Consider the following 19,887-nt stretch of genomic DNA (forward strand, 5'->3'; position numbering starts at 1 on the left):
GCAGTTGGTACGCTACCTTATTAAAGGATTTGATTATTTATAATAGCAAACTCTATAAAAAAATTTTTTTGCACCCCATGTAAAACCAATATCGATCAACTTATTTGTTTTATATAACTTCAAATTAATCTAAGGGAATTCATAATATATGTCAAAAACAAATTATAATAAATTAACAAATAAAAATATTTAGAAAACTAAATGAGAAAAATAGAGAATATGAAAAATAATATGGATTAAGTTGACAAGAACAGATGTTGATGCGTTCAAGAAGAGTGATCTTGAATGCACCATCACCGAGATGACCTTGTTCGTATGTAACATATTGGTTATTCGTTGACGTTGTGAATATTGGAATTTGTTCTTCACCTGAAAGCATTCGAATGTTCTTGAAAGAAAGTCCAGAGTAGTGAACAGGACCAATGAATGAGTTGTTGTTTTCGAATGAATAATCTTTTGAAACACTAACACATCCATCACAACCTGATACATACGAAGAACCTCCTGCACCTGAACCATGACGACTTGATGAAACAGATCCACCACCACCTCCAAAGTAACCAGAGCCACCTCCACAGAGTGAATTATGAATTTCTATTGATTATTGATTAAATCGGAAACGTTATAAAACAATCATATCAATAAGATGTAAAAAGAATATGCAAATAAATGATTATATAAACAATTGTTTAATCCACTTCAAAAAGGTAAAAATTACAATAATTTATAAAAATCTCGTGTCTGCTAAGTTTGAGATCTTGGAGTATTAAATATTATCGTTGGTAATATGCTTAACTCGAAGTTTTTTGATTTTGTTAATTTTAATATAAAATTTGAATCAAGAGTTTCATTTTCGAACAGCTACTACAAAAATGACCTTTTTCCATGGGAAAAGGTCATTTCTGTCGTTGCTGCTCGAAAACTCTGGTTTTGTATTTCAAAATTTCAACTACCAACATAAATCAAGATCTGATGTTAGGAGTAATATTTGTTTCGGGAACAAGAGGTGTGTTGCTGATTTGAAAGGAAATTCTTGAGTTTTTGTGAAATTATCTAAATTATTTCTCCGAAGTTTCTTGAATAACCATATGAATTAGTACCATTTTGGATGCTGATTCATTAGCTTGAAGGACAAGTAAGGACCTTAAAGAAGTCCAGCGCCTTAAGCTCATTTGACATTTAGGTGTCAGAAATGTGCGCTTTTATGGACGGGGGTATACCCAAGTCTACCAGATTTGCCAAATTTTGAGGGGAAAAAACCGAAATTCTAGGAGGCAGATTTTTTATAGGAAAAAACGATCGACTTTAGATATTATTTTTTAATATTTTATCATTACCTATAATTATTCTCTATTCTGTTTTGTCTTCCAAAAAGTATTCTTTCACAGAACCTCTTGCAACATCAAGAGCAGTATTTCCAAAATTATCCTTTGCTTCTTTATCAGCTCCAACTGAGATAAGATATTTAACAACTTCAAGATGACCATTAGATGATGCAAAAATGAGTGGAGTATATCCAAGACTATTATCCTTTGCTTCTTTATCAGCTCCAACTGAGATAAGATATTGAACAACTTCAAGATGACCATTAGATGATGCAAAAATGAGTGGAGTCCATCCATCTTTATCCTTTGCTTCTTTATCAGCTCCAACTGAGATAAGATATTTAACAACTTCAAATTGATCATTAGATGATGCACAAATGAGTGGAGTCCATCCATCTTTATCCTTTGCTTCTTTATCAGCTCCAACTGAGATAAGATATTGAACAACTTCAAGATGACCATTAGATGATGCAAAAATGAGTGGAGTATATCCATTATTATTCTTTGCTTCTTTATCAGCTCCAACTGAGATAAGATATTTAACAATTTCAAATTGATCATTATATGATGCAAAAATGAGTGGAGTATATCCAAGACTATTATCCTTTGCTTCTTTATCAGCTCCAACTGAGATAAAATATTGAACAACTTCAAGATGACCATTAGATGATGCAAAAATGAGTGGAGTATATCCATCATTATCCTTTGCTTCTTTATCAGCTCCAACTGAGATAAGATATTTAACAACTTCAAGATGACCATTAGATGATGCCCAAATGAGTGGAGTATATCCAAGACTATTATCCTTTGCTTCTTTATCAGCTCCAACTGAGATAAGATATTTAACAACTTCAAATTGATCATTAGATGATGCACAAATGAGTGGAGTCCATCCATCTTTATCCTTTGCTTCTTTATCAGCTCCAACTGAGATAAGATATTGAACAACTTCAAGATGACCATTAGATGATGCAAAAATGAGTGGAGTATATCCATTATTATTCTTTGCTTCTTCATCAGCTCCAACTGAGATAAGATATTTAACAATTTCAAATTGATCATTATATGATGCAAAAATGAGTGGAGTATATCCAAGACTATTATCCTTTGCTTCTTTATCAGCTCCAACTGAGATAAAATATTGAACAACTTCAAGATGACCATTAGATGATGCAAAAATGAGTGGAGTATATCCATCATTATCCTTTGCTTCTTTATCAGCTCCAACTGAGATAAGATATTTAACAACTTCAAGATGACCATTAGATGATGCCCAAATGAGTGGAGTATATCCATCATTATCCTTTGCTTCTTTATCAGCTCCAACTGAGATAAGATATTTAACAACTTCAAATTGATCATTAGATGATGCACAAATGAGTGGAGTATATCCATCATTATCCTTTGCTTCTTTATCAGCTCCAACTGAGATAAGATATTTAACAACTTCAAGATGACCATTAGATGATGCCCAAATGAGTGGAGTATATCCAAGACTATTATCCTTTGCTTCTTTATCAGCTCCAACTGAGATAAGATATTGAACAACTTCAAGATGACCATTAGATGATGCACAAATGAGTGGAGTATATCCATCATTATCCTTTGCTTCTTTATCAGCTCCAACTGAGATAAGATATTTAACAACTTCAAATTGACCATTAGATGATGCACAAATGAGTGGAGTCCATCCATCTTTATCCTTTGCTTCTTTATCAGCTCCAACTGAGATAAGATATTGAACAACTTCAAGATGACCATTAGATGATGCAAAAATGAGTGGAGTATATCCATCATTATCCTTTGCTTCTTTATCAGCTCCAACTGAGATAAGATATTTAACAACTTCAAATTGACCATTAGATGATGCACAAATGAGTGGAGTCCATCCATCTTTATCCTTTGCTTCTTTATCAGCTCCAACTGAGATAAGATATTGAACAACTTCAAGATGACCATTAGATGATGCAAAAATGAGTGGAGTATATTCATCATTATCCTTTGCTTCTTTATCAGCTCCAACTGAGATAAGATATTTAACAACTTCAAGATGACCATTAGATGATGCACAAATGAGTGGAGTATATCCATTATTATTCTTTGCTTCTTTATCAGCTCCAACTGAGATAAGATATTTAACAACTTCAAGATGACCATTAGATGATGCACAAATGAGTGGAGTATATCCATCATTATCCTTTGCTTCTTTATCAGCTCCAACTGAGATAAGATATTGAACAACTTCAAGATGACCATTAGATGATGCAAAAATGAGTGGAGTATATCCATCTTTATCCTTTGCTTCTTTATCAGCTCCAACTGAGATAAGATATTTAACAACTTCAAGATGACCATTAGATGATGCAAAAATGAGTGGAGTATATCCATTATTATCCTTTGCTTCTTTATCAGCTCCAACTGAGATAAGATATTTAACAACTTCAAGATGACCATTAGATGATGCACAAATGAGTGGAGTATATCCATCATTATCCTTTGCTTCTTTATCAGCTCCAACTGAGATAAGATATTGAACAACTTCAAGATGACCATTAGATGATGCACAAATGAGTGGAGTATATCCATCATTATCCTTTGCTTCTTTATCAGCTCCAACTGAGATAAGATATTTAACAACTTCAAGATGACCATTAGATGATGCAAAAATGAGTGGAGTATATCCAAGACTATTATCCTTTGCTTCTTTATCAGCTCCAACTGAGATAAGATATTGAACAACTTCAAGATGACCATTAGATGATGCACAAATGAGTGGAGTATATCCATCATTATCCTTTGATTCTTTGTCACAACCACATTCGATGAGTGATTGAACAAGTCTGAGATTTCCTTTTTCACTTGCAAAATGAAGAACATTTCTCTCATGATCATCATATTCATATATTTTAGGAGCAATCTTTTTCCAAAGTCCTTCTTCGATTGATTTTGAAATCATTTCGTGGTTTCCTGTCGAAGAAAGTTCATCAAGGAATTTGTAAACTGTTTCAAAATCACTAGATTCCTTAAGTTCTGTGATTTTAGTTAAAATATCGCGTGAATGATTGTAATTTTCATTAGTTACATTGACAGTAGTATCTTTGGTTGCATTTTCATTTTCTTTTTGAAACGCTTTGGATTTATCTTGAATTATTTCTCTTTCGTTCGTAGAATCGTTTATAACTTTCTCATTCTGTTTTAAAAAATCTGTAATGCCATCAAATATATTGAATTTCATGTATCTTTTCACAGAGTTAAGAATTGAAACAACTTCTTCGAGATTTTGGACACGAACGTTTGCCTTCCTTGTATAGATATATAATTCTTTGGAATTGAGAGTTGATGAAGATTGTTTAAGAAGAGTAACGTACTGATCAGCTGTCAAATGTGAATTTTTCATGATTATTTTGATATCCCTCATATCAAATGTATCGAAGAAGTTTTCATTATTAATATAATCGCTGATATGAGCAGCAATGTATTCGAAATTCAGATCCATGACCTAATTCGTTTTTGAAAAAAAAATCGTAACTTTACAAAAAATCTGAAAAAATTAATAGAATTGCTAGTACACTCTTTTTACATACATTTGACTTTTCACCTCAATTCAAAAATTTTTTCCACTATTCAATTTTTTTCCCACAATTTAGATAGATCTAGGGTTGTTAGATTCCCGACAATAGGTGTCTTGGAAGATTTGCCTGGTGTCATCATAGTGTCTGTCAATCAAAAATTTTATTTTGGAGTTAGTTTTATTGATTTTTCAATAAAAAACATTTCTAAAACAAGAAAATAAAACGATAAAATATTTATATTTTATATAAGGATCTTATATTGTAATAAACAGAAATTCATCAAAAGTGACAGCTCTCAATTTTTTGACATTTGTAAATTCTAAATTGAATGAGAAAAATGAAATAATACTAAGCATAATACAATATTCTAGATTTAATTATAAAAAAAAAAAAAAAAAAAAAAAAAAAAAAAGGTAGTGGGGCTTCCAGGCACTTCGTGCCCTCTAGCCCCCTGAAGATGTTAGTATAAAATGAAGTTTTTATTCTGAAATGTTTGCTTTAATGTTTTTTACGGATGGAAATGAACTGGATATCGTCTTCTTCTTCTTCTTCCTCCTCCTCTTCTTCCTCTTCTTCGTCATCGTCGGCGTCGTGGAAGAGGACGTAGTTCATCCAAATTCTGTATGGACGTCCTGATTTGGATTTAAATGAGATGGACATATTTTGTGTGAGTGTTATTTCAGTTTCGATAAAGAGTTGGTGTGCTGGTTTGAATATATGTTCGACGTAGGAGAATTTGTGCAACTCATCTTCTCCCAATTCTGTATTGATACAGACTTCGATGAAGTCACCACTGAGAATGTCTTCACCTGTGGGCATATCCACAACAATTAAATGAACGACACAATAGTTGTGAAATTCATTAGTAGGAAATACTGTTGCAGGCGTATTATATGAGGGGAAAAATGTTTTTGCTTCCCCAAATTCATCTGCTACTTCATCTTCATCGTATCCGTTGTTAAAAGCTTTAAATTCATGTACAATTTGAGCAAATTGTTGACGGAGATTTGGTGGCATACGTAAGCAAGCTTGTAACAATGTCCTACCTTCCACACACTCAGCAAATATGGGAAGGTAGGAACATATAATATCCGTCAATTGGTCCTGGTTGGGGACCAATTGACAGAGTTTTGTGTATGCCGTTATTGTTTCTTTAACGGTATTTGTGTAGATACGGTTATATGGAGTATTTCCCTGGTTGTTAAGGGAAAAATACTCATCCGATTGTAATTTCAATCTTGACCTCAACTCTTTGTTCGGTATTCTTTGGTCTATTCTTAGAGCTGTATTTGTTCGTGCGGGTTGTGGTTTTAAAACATTCGAGTCAAGTTTTAATTGCTTCGAATTGGATGTCGATTTGAATTGGGAGTCTTTTGAGTTCTCCTGAGCTTGGTTCTGTATTAAAGACTGAATAGCAGTGTCAGCTTCTTGTTTTTCGAGATAGTATTCTATTGAATTGGGCTTCACTGTTCGAGACGCGTACATTATGAAAAATGAACTGTTTTTTTTCGGACTACTCATAGAAAAGTTTGAAATAAACCGTTTTTGTCAACGGTAACCCCCTCTATTTTTTTATTTTATTGAAAAGTCTCCGTTGGTAAACCGTTCCATCTCAAATATTGAATGAACTATAAACGTTTTTTGTTTTCTATATATACTTTTTTGTCCAACGGTAAAACTTTTTACACAACGGTTTTTGAGAGTCGTCGCCGTTGACTTTTTTGTAGAGCACTCAAAATAGTATAACTTTGTCCGGACAAGTAAGGGTCTATCGTCGCTACAGGAAAAGTTACAGGCGTTCCAAGGAAGTATACTTTGAGAAGCCTTTCCCTTATAGAATGAGATAGGACGGTTATTTTACAAAACTGACAACACTTTGACCGAGTAGTTTTTTGTGCTGAACAAAAAGTGTCATATAAACATCTGTCAAAAACCGCTTTTTAACTTCACTTAAAATGCCACGTAAGCTACGTAAGAATATACGTAAGAGGAAGAGAGCATTGAAACATCCAATAGTAAAACTGACACCACAACAACAGTTGCAACAACAAATGCTGAATGACCCCACTATGTTGCAACAAATGTCAAGCAATCCTATGCTTTTAAACCGAGTTGTTGGTGCACAGAGTGGAGGTTTAAGAGCGGCACTTTTAGCGAAAATGGCAGGCTATGGTGGAGCTGCAGACGGAACAGCTATAACCCTCAAAGTCAAATGAATTTGAGTTCACTCAAAAATCAAATACAGATGTCAAAAAGTCAAACATAGACATACAGAAGCAAATAAGTGAAAACGAAAAGAAACTAGAATATGACAGACACACAAAGAAACTCAATGAGTTAAACGTAGAGAAAAAGAAGAAAGAAGAACAACTGAAAGAACTAAGTACAGAGGAATATGCGAAAAAAGTGTCAGAAAAAGCAGCAGAAGTAGCAAAAATGGAACAAGATGTCATAAATTTGAAAAACCATACTACTCAATATAAAATACTGAAAGATGAAGAGATAAAACAAAAAGCCCTGAAGACATATATGGATAGCGATGAGTATAAAAAAGAAGTTGAAGCAAATGTAAAGGCAGAAAAACTTTTACAGTTGCAAAACCAAACCGTACAGTATGAAAACTTAGCACAAGAAAGTAAAAATAACGACGCAGCATGCAAAAGGCAATGAAAAGCGCAGAATATATAAAAGCTAACAATGACTGGTTAGATGCCCAAGCCAACGCTAAAGCAGCCCAACTCATAGGGTCAATAAGGACAAAAATACAAGCGGATGAAGACAGTTCAAATGAAGCTTTAACAAATGCTGACTTTAAGAACGCCTTCGAAGCTCTTCATAGTAAGGTGAAACAAGTGAACGACTTCTCATCTGGAAAGAAACTGAAGTCTGAAGGTTTCGACAAAGAGTTAAGGAAGTAGCACAAAATATGACGAAAATAACAGATGCAGCAACGAGACAGGCAGTTCAAAGTGCCTATGACGCCGTTAGAGCAACTGTTGTGAAAAGTCAAGAAAAAGAGTTACAACAGACCAAAACAGACCTAGTAAATGCTTTCTTAAAAACGAAAAGTCAGGTAGGACATTACGCTGCAGATGGAACATATGTGCCAGCTGGTGGAACTTATATACCACCAAACCCTCCAAGAGAAGCACCTGCACCAGGACTACCTAAAACATTTACATCGTCACATGGACACAGACACAGGCATGCACCAAAACCAACACAACAACCAACACAACACACAACAACCAGCACAACAACACACAACCAACAACAACCAGCACAGCAACCAACAGTTCAAAACCCTGCACAACAACAACCACAAACAGAGCAAGGACATAAAAGAAGTAGAGAACAAGGAAACCAAGAATTCTTAAAAATGCTTAAAGAAGAGTGTGGTTTCCCAGATACTGTTGACTTTAGTGACAGATATAAAGAAGCTATTGGAAAGTTCAAGGATGGAAATACTGACCCGAACCTATTTAGCTTTATGGCTCAGCACCAAAACGGATATAATCTCAAACCTGGAAAATACAAGCTCGCTAAGGGATATGATTTAATAGCATATCATCCAAATGACATGGATGAATTTACTCCGAGATATTTGATGTCAGAGCTAAATGACAATTCAACTTTCGTCATGAAACGCGTAAAAAATAGAGACGGAACGAAAGAACAAAAGCTTATGAATGCGGATGACGTAGATAGGGAAATTGTTGAAAACGGTCTCGGAATATATGAAATGCCAGCAGATGAGGTACAAGAAACTCCACAGGAAGAAGTTCAGATACAACCAGACATGGAAGAAATAGTTCAGCAACAACAGCTAGAAGAGCCTGAAGGAAACGAACAAGTCCTTCCTTTGGAAACTAACTTCACAGAACTAGATGAAGATTTGGAACAGCCGAAAAATCTTGACCCTCAACAAGTGTATGCGGAGAATATGGAATATTTCCAAGAGTCTAAAAAAAATTCGGCTGACATAGTAGAAGAATATCGAAAAATGTTTGCCGACATACAAAAGACTCCAACACCAGATGAAAATATTCAGCATAGAATGGAAGTACTGAAAGAAAATGTACACAAATACAACAACCCTTTTTACTTACGAGCATTTAACGTTCAATCTTCGGATGAACTCGGTGAAAATAAAAGGTTAAATTTCAAGAAAACATATAGAAATGAAACATTGTTTAAAGTTCATTCAGAACCTAACCAAGATGGAAACAAACCTACTTTTGTTTCTGCAGACGATGGAACTACAATGAGATGGGGTCATAAAGCTAATCCAGATAGGTGGTTCATAAACTTACAACCACAATTCCAAGAAGTTGTAGACGCAATGGAAGTCAATGGTGAACGAGATATAGCTGGTATTTTAAGCGCGGCTTTAATGCCATTGAAAGATATGAAAGATGCAGATATTTTGGACCAGTATGAAATGAACATGGCTGATGGAAATATAACACCTGACGTTCTAGAACATTTATCTCAAAGAACTACACAGAACCATAAGATGGTATATTTGGTGAAGAGTTTAGAAAGAAAGTTAGGGAGAGAGAAGGAAGAGAACCTATTGTACATGACCTTGCAAACGAAAGTTTACAAAATGTCATAAAAACTTACTTTGCAGACGATGAATCGAGAAGGGATGAATATTTAAGAAAACTCAAATGGACAGTACCAAATGAAATGTTAGTATTGAAAAACATGTTCCTTGACAAAATAAAACCAACTACAGAAATAAACGACGCAAGACTGAAAGATTGGGTAAAAGCTTTCCCATTCACAAAAGATATATTGGTAACATGGAAAGAAAACCAGAATGGCTACAAAAACATATATTTGGAAACGAGCTTATTCCATATGGACAAGCTCTGTTTGAAGAGCTTGAACCAGAAACTCAGGAAAGAGTCATGCAAACAATACGCGAAGACTCAAATACAGACTATGACAAACTCTTTCTAGGATATAGGTTACCTGAGATGGGCGACCAGAGCCAAAAGGCAAAAAGGACATGGGAAATTTGCAACATACTAGATGAACATAATGCAAAGATGCAACAACTTCAAGCAGAGGGCAATGAAGGAAAAAGAAGAGTTAAAAACTCAGTCAGGAAGAAAGTAAAGCTTGGTCCACGTGGGTTCTATTATGACATATAAATCCAACTATTCTATATTTTTACTCATATGAAATGTACGCCGCTCAGAATATAACGCCAACAGTTTTGGATGCTATGAATGGAAATGTTTCCGAATGGTATAACGAATGCGACAATGCCATTAGAAGGTCAGAAATAGTTCCTGGAACTTACGAATATACAACTGCTGTTTCTTATGGAAACGTAGGTGAGTTTGGAGAAGGTTCTTCAACAACAGTAGATATTGCTTGCGACAGGTTTCATATAATTTCTATTGACAACTCTTTCTTATACGTGGAACAAGACATTGAAATAAAACCTTCTGCCAAGTTGTCTGACAAGAAAGGTTGCAATGGAATTTTCTATGTCGGATACCAATATGCTCCAGAAGTTTTCATGGGATATAAGATATATTCTAACTCTGACTTAGTTCAAACAGTAACATGGGCAAACTATGAATGGTTCGCTTTGAGAAACTCAGTACAACCACAAGCTAGAGAACAAACAGACCAGTATGCAACTATTGAGAAAATAAGAAGACTTGACCCTAACGTTCCAGGAGTTTATGTTGACCTTTCTGGACAAACTGCAGCAGCAGTAACCAAAGTAAAACTGAAACTTAGAGTTCCTTTGTCATCTTTCCTCATCTTCAGGTTTTTAAGATACTTGCCAAACTGGGCAGGAAAAATTTCTATCGAACTTACTCCAAGCAAAAATAACTTAGTCATTGCACCAACACAAGACCCATTCACTCTTACAGAACTGGTGGACAAGTTCTGTGACTTTTGCAAAGACAAAGTTGACTTAGACTTTGGTTTCTCAAACCTCAACACTGAAGTAAACTATTATTTCAATGCTGCTGGAACTGCTTGGGACCCAGTTAAGTTCACATGCGAAAAGTTTGAATGCAAGAGAATAGAAAGCAGACTTGCAGTCTATATGTTGGACCCAGATATTTCAAATGCTTTAGCTGCCAAATATATTGCAGTTCCACTTATGTTCCCTATACACCAAATATCTGTCAAAGACTTTGCAGGTGAAGTTGGAAACCAAAGTGCTGACCCAGGTGCAAGAACAGATATTGCTTTAACAACTGCAATGAAACATGCAGATACTATGTTTGTACTGTTCAGACGAACTATAAATGACTATTCTTGCTTCTACAACCCTGGTATTAAATACCATATAAACATAGATGGCAAATACTATCCAAGAGAAGAATATTCTACAGTTGAGGATATGAGGTCATACAACTTGACATTAGATGCTATGAACTTTAACAACAACTTCACAACAACCATTAACCCTGAAATGCAAAGTTCTATTATGCCATATGTGAAAGTATGGACTCATACAGGAGTCAAAAAACTCAATATACAAATGGAGACCGTTCAAACTTTTGGCTTGGCATTCCATTTGCTGACTCAGAAGACTTTATGGGTGGTATTTCAACTGTTGGTACAGTTCAAATACAATATACTGGTGACAGAGACGGTCCAGATGAATTGAAGCAAAGAAGTTTACAAAACCAATAGCACTTTTCACGGAAGATGCTCTTTTGAAGATTCGTTCGATGAAACCTGCTGGGGCTCCTCAGATTGGTATAACGACAGCTTCCATCGAGCAGATTTTGGCAGCAGGTCAGTAAGTTGTTCTTGAACTGACTTCTCTCCGTCAAATATTGACAGTACGCCAGTTTTGATATATTGTATTAAAAACTTACCTTTAGAAATATCGGTCAGTTTTGTTGTTATATTTTTGTCAACGTCAAGAACTTTCACCATTTCAGTTATACCAACTTTCTTTGCTTTATGAAAATATTTTGGTTCAGCAAATACTGCTATTCTATAACATTTTCCATTGTTTGTGTAAAGAACTATTCTGTCAATGTATTTGTATTGTTTGTGTGTGTAAACTTTGTTTGCTTCAATTCGAAGAGATACTCAAATACGTCCATCTTTTTATTCTAAGTAAAATGTCATTTCCGAAAAATAGAAGCGTAAGTGTTTCAAAAGGTTTAATGGCGTGGCAGATGTGAAGTTAAATTCACCAACTCAAACAAACAGTCAAAGTGTTGTTGTCAATGTCAAAGAAAGAGATGTTGAAGTGGGGAAACCATACGAAGACGAAGATGGTATAACAATTGTTCCTGTAAAAAGAACCAACATACCCTGAAGTTAGCAGAGACTTAAGTTCTGTTGCAGATATTCGAAACGACTACCAACAACTTAAAGACAAACTTAAAACTCAGGAGAAGATTTGTCAAGCTTTAGGTATAATGTTAAACTTGGTGACACAACCCTGTAAAAGTGAACTCATATGTCATCGCACCTCATGAAGTTTTGAAAGAACTATTGAAACTTTTGACAGAGGCAGACGATATAAACATCAAAGAAATAGAACCGACATTGCTTGCTGTGGTGTTTCATATAATGTCATTGACAAGATATACGTTATGAAAGGAGGTGAAACGTTGAACTTAAAATATAGTTTCCCAGACGTCATAAAAATATTTGACGACCACAACATTTCATTAAAATTTACTTGCTAAGTAAATGGCAGAAGACATAGTGGTTTATACTATTACGACTAAAAACCCTGAGTCATATAATTCTATAACAACAAACTTACAAAGTCCTCAAGGACGATATTGTAAACTGACCTTAAACACGATGACGACTAAAGCCTGTTTTGCTCTTTTGACACCAGAAGACTTTGTTGTTGTGAATGGTAAAAAATACTTCTTTGAAGATACTTACTCAGATATACCACCAACAGGTTTTGTTGACTTATTTAATACTTTAAGGACGGATGTAACATGTGCTGCAACTAGAGCAGGTTTCATTATGTTTGGATGTCCGACTGAGTTTACTATAAACGATATGAGCTATAATACAAAACTTATATCTGGTTTTTACTACCAACAGTTTCCTATAACAGGAAAAGGTGTCATACAAGGTCTATCCGTTCCATTGACTTTAAGTACACCTATTTTATATATTGTTTCAAACTTAGGTTCAAAGTGCTATTCGAATGTCGACAGAAACTACTATGACCAAAAGATACTCATGCGTATAAACAACACTTTCTCTGCTGGTTTGCCTATTGTTCATTCGAATGCAGAGTTTTCAACCTTAGTGAACTCAAACACTTTGGCAAACATAACGTTGACATTAGTCGACGCAAACTTTGTTCCTGTAAAACTTTTATGTCCTATGTATTTGTCAATGACGGCAGAAAGTTTCGAATTGGAAGATGCAACTGGTGAAAGTATTGTACTACAAGAACAACTTCAACAACAAATAGCTCAAGAACAACAAATGCAACAAATAGCTCAAGAATAAAAAAAATATTTTTTTTATTTTTATAAAAATGTACAGAATAGATGTTTCAGATTTTTATGACTTCCAAGCCTTCAGAAATATGTGTCCATTTAGAGACTATAACAAAGCAGTCGAGAATTTGAAACGTTTAGTCATTTATGTTGACTCTGCCCCAGAATGTTATGTCATGAAAGAATGGGATGTTGTCTTTAACAAACCAAGAGCAACCATAGTTTCAGAACAAGAATGTAAACAGAAACTTAAGAAAATAAAAGTTGTACAAGTTGGTATGAAGATGTTAGATGCTTGGGATATCTTATTGTCAAAGTTAGAAGATTTTTCAGTTCGTGGTATAAAGTTCTATACACCATCTCCAAACTTCTATTCTATCTTCACTGGATATAAATACGAACAAGTAGAATGGAAAGAAAATGTTATAGAAGCTTGGTTAGACCATGTCAAAGAAATTATATGCAATGAAACGAAAGAGTCTATGAGTATATCTTATGTTGGTTTGCAAACATCTTACAATATCCAAGTGCTAAAAATGAAACTGCTCTCATCATAATTGGAAAACAAGGAACAGGTAAGAACACTTTCTTTACAGATATCTTATGCAAACTGTTAGAGGCTATTCGAACCCGAATATGACAAACTTAGAAAACATCTGCGGTAAATTTAACTCCTCAATAGAGAATATGAAACTTATAGTATGTAACGAACTTCAAAGTATAGATACAACAAAGGTTTTAAACTCAGATGCTTTGAAGAGTCTTATAACAGACAAAGTTGGAGTTGTTGAAAGAAAATATAAAGACCAAAGAGTTTGTGAAAATGTTGCAAATTTCATTATGGTTTCAAACAACGCCGTTCCGATGAAGTTAGAAAGTTCTGACAGAAGATATGTAGTTGTCAGAACGTCAGAAGCTCATATGCAAGATACAGAATATTTTGACGACTTAGCAGAAACTTTAACATCTGACTTTTACAACCACTTGTTCTCATATTTCATGACATTAGATATTTCAAAGTTCAATCCAAGACAAATTCCATATACCGAAGAAAGACAAACATTGTTAGAAGCAAACAAGAGTGTATATGAACTGTTTATAGATGAAACTGACTTTGAGTGTTTAGATGAAAGGTCATTGTACGATGAATATAAACAATATTGCCAAGAGTATGGTTATATGACAGCGTCTAAACGAACATTCTTGGCAAATGTCAAAAATCTTTTAGACATACAGAACGGCGTATATACAAAGAAAAATTTTTCTGAGTAAATTTTAAAAAAATATTTTTTTATCCGATAGAAAAGATGGCAAAATTCATCTCAGTCAACAAGTACATGACAGAAGTCAAAGAAGAACTAGACCCATTCATATATTTGAATGTTTACTTCTACCATTTTGAAAAGTCTACATTTGACAAAGTTTGGAACATCGAACCAGTTAAGTTTGCTATTGTGACTAAAAATGGTGCGAAATTTGAAGACTTAGACATAGAAGGTTTGTTAGCAGTCAAAGAAAATTTTGACAGAAGGTTTTCAAACCTTAAAGAAGGCAAAGCATACAAACTTGTTATACCTTATGAACCAAAGAAAGCAGACGACTATGAATATTATGAGTCTAAGATAGTTGAAGTTCAAGGTAAATTGGGTAAAAAGATTTTAGAGTCTAAGCCAGTGTTTGCTCCTAAAGAGGAAGAGAACATTGACATTGACCCAGAAATGTTCTAAAAATAAAATTTTATTTTTACATGTCAAATTTCTTTTTCTCTGGTTCAGGTTCTTTCTTCTCTTCTTCTACTTTCTTTTCTTTCTTTTCTCTCTTCTTCTTCTCTGGTGGAGTTATGTCAAACTTCTCAGAACCATATTTTTGTAAAAGGTCTTTGTCCTTTAATAGCTCTTCTATTCTGTTTTCTATTTCATCTTCAAGAACAGCGCATGTGTCTTCTTTGCATTCTAAGAACTTTTGTTGGACTTCATCTTTCCAATCGGCGTCATCTCTGTCAACAAGTCTGTCATTGACAAATTTTAAGACTGCTCTGCTTAATGTTTTATGGTTCTTGTCATATTCCCAGAAACAGAACTTTAGAACAAATTCACCTTTCTTGTTTACACTATGTAAGATTTTATGGTCTACAGATGTTTTGCTGTCAAAAAGCTTGTCTCGAATATAGATAGCGAAATCGCTAGACATTTTCAAAAAGATAAAAATTTTTAATTTTTCTAAAAATATGTTAGAAAAAAAGTTTGCTGACATTGACAAGAAATTTGAGAATGTTTTAAACAAGAACAAGAGGAAGTTAGAAAATGCTCAGATAAAACCCATACATGACAAGTTCTATTTGCTCAGAATGGTATAACAGGTCTAATTGCACCACCTGGGTCGGGTAAGACTTTCACTTATCTTAAAATGGCTGCACAACAACAAGAACTAGATGAGAAGAACCCATTCTATGAGTTAGTAGTCATTTGTTCGACTTCTGGTCAATTTGACCAAACCGTAAATTCGTTCAAAGATATTATAAAAAAGTCTAAGTTAGTATGTATAAAAGACTCTGAGTTGTTAGATTGGATAAAGAAGTACCAAAGAAGAGTTTTGAAGTATAATGCTATAAATGAGTATATAAATTCGAAGTTTAAAGACCCAAATGAGGAAATGCAGAGAATATTAGAGAAGAAACACTTCAGAAACAAACAGAAAGAGATAGAATACATTTCGAAGAAATTGCAATCTTACGATTGGAAGACTTACCCTCATAGATGTCTTCTTATCTTAGATGACTTTGCTCTCATCCTTTGTTAAAGAATAGAGAACAAGACATGTGTCGAATTCTTAAGAAGCTCAGACACTTTAACATCTCAGTTGTCATTTGTGTACAGACAGCAAAGAGTTTAAGTAAGGATGTAAAGAGAATACTTACTGATATCATACTTTTCCCTGGATTGTCCGAAGACGATTTCATGGAACTTATGAAAGAGTCCATGGCAGGTAAGTTTGACAGACATGAACTATGGGAGAAGTACAAAGTCATACAAGACCCTCATACTTCTTTCAGAATTCATATCTACGCGAACAAAGTTCAAATTGTAAAAAGTCAAGCTTGAAAAATAAATGGTTCATTTACTCTGCTTGTTTGAAGTTGTCAAAATACTCTGTTATTTTTCACGATTTTCATGAGTTTTAGGCGACCTAGATAAAAGTCGGGCTCGCTGTTCTTCTCTCGGTTTTCCGAGGGAAGCAAGCATATGAGGAAACTCATGAAATTTCATACGGAATTCAGCAAAAATAATGTTTATGTTAGAATGTTAGATCTAACATGTTTTCTAACACGTTTTCTAACATAACTATTTACAAGCGTTTTACATGGTATATGTTGCGATGGTTCATGACTCTAAACAATTTCGTAGCTTCTATTTCTTCTGTCAGTATGTCAAAAGTTTTAACGATACCGAAAGTTTCTTTATACTTCTTCTTGACGTCAGATAGAAGGAAATCGTTAGCGGTTGGATAGTTTTTGTTCAGAAATTCTAACATGTTCATTTTATCTTCTGCTGGTTTTTCTGCTTCTTTCTTTAAATCTGCATAGTCGTTTCGGCATACGTTCTATCTCTTTGACGGAGTAGTTATATTTCCTCATTGCTGCTTTACATTTTGAACATTGCGGATTCATTTTTGCGTTATATTCTGAAACCTTACCTGCTAAAACAACTAAAGCGTCAATGGTTTTCTTCATCTCGAACATAGCGGGTTTTATTTGTTCGTTCCATACCTTACCCCTACTATCTTTATCTCTTATTTCCCAAACACTTTTTGCAACTAATGAAACAAAGTTGTCGTAGGTCTTAAATTCTTCGGATTTGTAAAGGTCAGAGATGTTCTTATATACCATGTCGCAATCTTTGTCCATAACCTTATGGTTGCAATGAAATCCAAGAAACTCATAGTTAACCTTTCGTATGAACTTCTTTATTTCTACTGAGTCAGTTGCTTTGACTTCTATTTCGTCAAATTCGGGAATGGTTAGTTTTTGTTGTTGGATTTCAGGCAATTTGGGTAAATGGTCAATAATGTCCTGCATTTCATAAAGATACTGTTCATTTGTTTCATCTTTCGCACTACAGTCTAAATTACTTGTTAAAAGTTCTTGCTTTATCTTCTGGATTTTTGTTTCAAAAGTAATATGAAAAGGAATGAAGCTTTTCATCTCTACCAACATTGACGTAGGATTCATGACTAACGAGTTTGGTGCTGTAGTTGTTTGAACTGTTGTTGTGCCGATTGTTGAAATCATATCTTTTATACAAAATAAAAAAAATAAAAAAAATAAAACTAATTTTATTTTTTATTTTTGGTGTAAATTTCATGAAAATTCAAGAGTTTTAGACCATGTTAGAAAACATGTTAGAAAAACTGTTAGATCTAACATTCTACATAAAATATATTTTTGCTGAAAAAGTGTCAATTTTTTCATGTCGAAGACTCGAAGGTGCAACACTTCCAAAATACCGACGAACTCAGAAGAGCAGCATGGCAGTATGTTCTTGACAACTTCTTTGAGTTCTCCAGGTACACCTTGGAAAATGCTGAAGAAACTCCGACACAGAGAATTTGGAGAAATTGCACTCCAATACTACCTTGACAAACAAAGGGTAAACAAAGGGTAAAATAAGACTAAAAACTTAACGTTTAAAAAGTGACATTTTTATGAGCTCCGAGTCACCGAGAAAACTTGGTCAGATGTTAGCAGCTTACTTCCCTGAGGAGGATGGAAGCGTTACATACATCAGGTTCAAAAACAACGAACCTGGAATTGCGTACAAAATTCGCAATTACATGACCATGGAAGAGTACGAAAGGTTCCTACAAGAGAAACCAGCTCTAAACAACTCAGAAAAGAAAGAATAAAAAGTTTAACTCGTAATTGTTTATTTTTTTACTTGTATGGGCAAGCTGCAAGAATGAAGTCGACTATCTCAGTCTTTGTCTTGACCAGTTGGACTGCTCTTGCGAGTACGTCTGTTTTACGGTCTCCAGCTGGTGTCTGACCTTCGTAATTGCGCATGTTCTTGAGAGCTCCAACTGTAAATGGCTGTAAGATGAAGAGTCTCTCAGACTGCTTGAGGTAGTCTTCACGGTCACGAACCGAATCTGTGGTACGAGTCGAATTGGTCGACCTTAGGGAAGAGACTGAAAGCCTGTCGTCTTCCATAGGGGCTGTGGCATACTCTTTGCGTAAACGGTTCAGACCTTCTTCGAACTCTTGGTCTCTCTTGGATTGAGATTGGAATTGGAATTGGGGTGGAGCTTGCTGGAACATCCAAGGGTTGGGGAAGTAAGGCATAGGCTGAGGAGGGTAGTTCGGGAAGCCTTGTAGTGGAAATTGGTAGTAACCTTGAGGTGGAAATTGGTAGTAATTTGGTGGAGGGACTTGCTGGAACTGAGGTGCAGGGGCTGGTGCTTTAGGTTCCTCTGGTTTGGGAATGGGCTCGGTTGGTGGGACGTCGGACATTCGTTTGTGGCTTAACCGTCGGACCACAACGATAAAAATCTCTGCTACTAGCAGTACTTCTACTGACAGTAGAAGTACTTTTACTGACAGTAGAAGTACTTTTTCTGACAGTAGAAGTACTTTTACTGACAGTAGAAGTACTTTTACTGACAGTAGAAGTACTTTATCGTCGAAAACCCTCTCAAATTTTCCTTTTTACTGACGGTAGAAGTACTTTTACTGACAGTAGCAGTACTTTTTCTGACAGTAGAAGTACTTTTACTGACAGTAGCAGTACTTTTTCTGTCAGTAGAAGTACTTTTTCTGTCAGTAGCAATGGTCGAGGTCGAACCTACCGACGAGGCAATTTACCTAATTGAAATTAACGAGCTTGTTAAAGACTTCCTCAGGCAGAATGTAAAAGGCAAGCTTGTTAGCGGTTGGATAACGGGAAGGGCTGCCTTGAATCTCGAGACTTCGACTGGAATTCCAATTCAAATACCAGACGGGACAGCCTACGATGGCATAAAGCAAGCAAAGAAAGAAGCTCTTCTCAAGTTCTTTGCCAAGCGTCCTTGGATACTACTTCCAAACAAGGAGAACCCTTTCCCAAGAATGAGCCAAATTCTCAAGGGTCTCCTTCACTTCTCGGGTCAGCCGTTCTACATAACCTGTGAAGGCGACATCCAACCAGTTCAGTAAACATCTCATTTTCACTTCACTTTTTTTATGTTTTTACTCACACTCGTACTCAACAGGTTTGTGTACAACTATTTCAACTGTGAACCTTGTATTGACCGGTCTTCCTGTAAATGCAAGTTTGGTCAATACACAGTTTATGGTGGCAAGAAGGACAGTGGGGAATGTTATTCTGACATCTGTTGTTGCGCTCGAGAGAGATTTGAAATTTCAGAGCCACCTCCCCCAAGAACTCCAACACCAACACTCAAGTTACCAGAGTCTCATGTGAAGAAGAAGCCTTCTGGTAAGTTTCTTATAGCCATATACATGGCACGCTTTGAGTAAAAACA

General features: G+C 35.1%; 13 protein-coding genes and 3 pseudogenes across 16 annotated transcripts, besides 2 other annotated features; 11 read left to right on the plus strand and 5 right to left on the minus strand.

The window, feature by feature from the left end:
- Window positions 1-1,350: 1,350 nt before the first annotated feature.
- On the minus strand, window positions 1,351-4,824 carry TVAGG3_0718340 (Ankyrin repeat family; the record flags this gene model as incomplete). The annotated part of the gene is made up of 1 exon (XM_001328344.1): window positions 1,351-4,821. The coding sequence occupies one exon, from the start codon at window positions 4,819-4,821 to the stop codon at window positions 1,351-1,353; it is 3,471 nt and encodes a 1,156-aa protein (XP_001328379.1).
- A 335-nt stretch (window positions 4,825-5,159) lies between these two features.
- Window positions 5,160-5,196: a mobile genetic element.
- Window positions 5,197-5,279: 83 nt separating this feature from the next.
- Window positions 5,280-19,887: part of a mobile genetic element that runs on past the window's edge.
- TVAGG3_0718370 (uncharacterized protein) lies at window positions 5,396-6,382 on the minus strand (the record flags this gene model as incomplete). The annotated part of the gene is made up of 1 exon (XM_001328343.1): window positions 5,396-6,382. One exon carries the CDS (start codon window positions 6,380-6,382, stop codon window positions 5,396-5,398), a length of 987 nt encoding a protein of 328 aa, XP_001328378.1.
- TVAGG3_0718380 (protein of unknown function, DUF4106 family) lies at window positions 7,824-8,998 on the plus strand (the record flags this gene model as incomplete). Its single annotated transcript, XM_051244032.1, has 1 exon — window positions 7,824-8,998. A coding segment is annotated over one exon (1,175 nt), but the record flags the coding sequence as incomplete, so codon positions are not given.
- On the plus strand, window positions 9,240-10,024 carry TVAGG3_0718390 (annotated as a pseudogene). The gene has a single exon. A coding segment is annotated over exon 1 (785 nt).
- Window positions 10,092-10,634, plus strand: TVAGG3_0718400 (uncharacterized protein; the record flags this gene model as incomplete). Its single annotated transcript, XM_051244033.1, has 1 exon — window positions 10,092-10,634. A coding segment is annotated over one exon (543 nt), but the record flags the coding sequence as incomplete, so codon positions are not given.
- Window positions 12,593-13,381, plus strand: TVAGG3_0718410 (uncharacterized protein; the record flags this gene model as incomplete). The annotated part of the gene is made up of 1 exon (XM_051244034.1): window positions 12,593-13,381. One exon carries the CDS (start codon window positions 12,593-12,595, stop codon window positions 13,379-13,381), a length of 789 nt encoding a protein of 262 aa, XP_051090621.1.
- TVAGG3_0718420 (uncharacterized protein) lies at window positions 13,410-13,928 on the plus strand (the record flags this gene model as incomplete). The annotated part of the gene is made up of 1 exon (XM_051244035.1): window positions 13,410-13,928. One exon carries the CDS (start codon window positions 13,410-13,412, stop codon window positions 13,926-13,928), a length of 519 nt encoding a protein of 172 aa, XP_051090622.1.
- On the plus strand, window positions 14,059-14,643 carry TVAGG3_0718430 (uncharacterized protein; the record flags this gene model as incomplete). The annotated part of the gene is made up of 1 exon (XM_051244036.1): window positions 14,059-14,643. One exon carries the CDS (start codon window positions 14,059-14,061, stop codon window positions 14,641-14,643), a length of 585 nt encoding a protein of 194 aa, XP_051090623.1.
- On the plus strand, window positions 14,679-15,098 carry TVAGG3_0718440 (protein of unknown function, DUF4108 family; the record flags this gene model as incomplete). Its single annotated transcript, XM_051244037.1, has 1 exon — window positions 14,679-15,098. One exon carries the CDS (start codon window positions 14,679-14,681, stop codon window positions 15,096-15,098), a length of 420 nt encoding a protein of 139 aa, XP_051090624.1.
- On the minus strand, window positions 15,115-15,561 carry TVAGG3_0718450 (uncharacterized protein; the record flags this gene model as incomplete). Its single annotated transcript, XM_051244038.1, has 1 exon — window positions 15,115-15,561. One exon carries the CDS (start codon window positions 15,559-15,561, stop codon window positions 15,115-15,117), a length of 447 nt encoding a protein of 148 aa, XP_051090625.1.
- On the plus strand, window positions 16,090-16,472 carry TVAGG3_0718460 (annotated as a pseudogene). The gene has a single exon. A coding segment is annotated over exon 1 (383 nt).
- Window positions 16,816-17,659, minus strand: TVAGG3_0718470 (annotated as a pseudogene). The gene has a single exon. A coding segment is annotated over exon 1 (844 nt).
- On the plus strand, window positions 18,106-18,273 carry TVAGG3_0718480 (uncharacterized protein; the record flags this gene model as incomplete). Its single annotated transcript, XM_051244039.1, has 1 exon — window positions 18,106-18,273. One exon carries the CDS (start codon window positions 18,106-18,108, stop codon window positions 18,271-18,273), a length of 168 nt encoding a protein of 55 aa, XP_051090626.1.
- Window positions 18,302-18,877, minus strand: TVAGG3_0718490 (uncharacterized protein; the record flags this gene model as incomplete). The annotated part of the gene is made up of 1 exon (XM_051244040.1): window positions 18,302-18,877. The coding sequence occupies one exon, from the start codon at window positions 18,875-18,877 to the stop codon at window positions 18,302-18,304; it is 576 nt and encodes a 191-aa protein (XP_051090627.1).
- TVAGG3_0718500 (uncharacterized protein) lies at window positions 19,247-19,558 on the plus strand (the record flags this gene model as incomplete). Its single annotated transcript, XM_051244041.1, has 1 exon — window positions 19,247-19,558. A coding segment is annotated over one exon (312 nt), but the record flags the coding sequence as incomplete, so codon positions are not given.
- Window positions 19,586-19,882, plus strand: TVAGG3_0718510 (uncharacterized protein; the record flags this gene model as incomplete). The annotated part of the gene is made up of 1 exon (XM_051244042.1): window positions 19,586-19,882. The coding sequence occupies one exon, from the start codon at window positions 19,586-19,588 to the stop codon at window positions 19,880-19,882; it is 297 nt and encodes a 98-aa protein (XP_051090629.1).

This window comes from Trichomonas vaginalis, chromosome III, assembly GCF_026262505.1.
Source record: "Trichomonas vaginalis G3 chromosome III, whole genome shotgun sequence".
Lineage (NCBI taxonomy): Eukaryota > Parabasalia > Trichomonadida > Trichomonadidae > Trichomonas > Trichomonas vaginalis.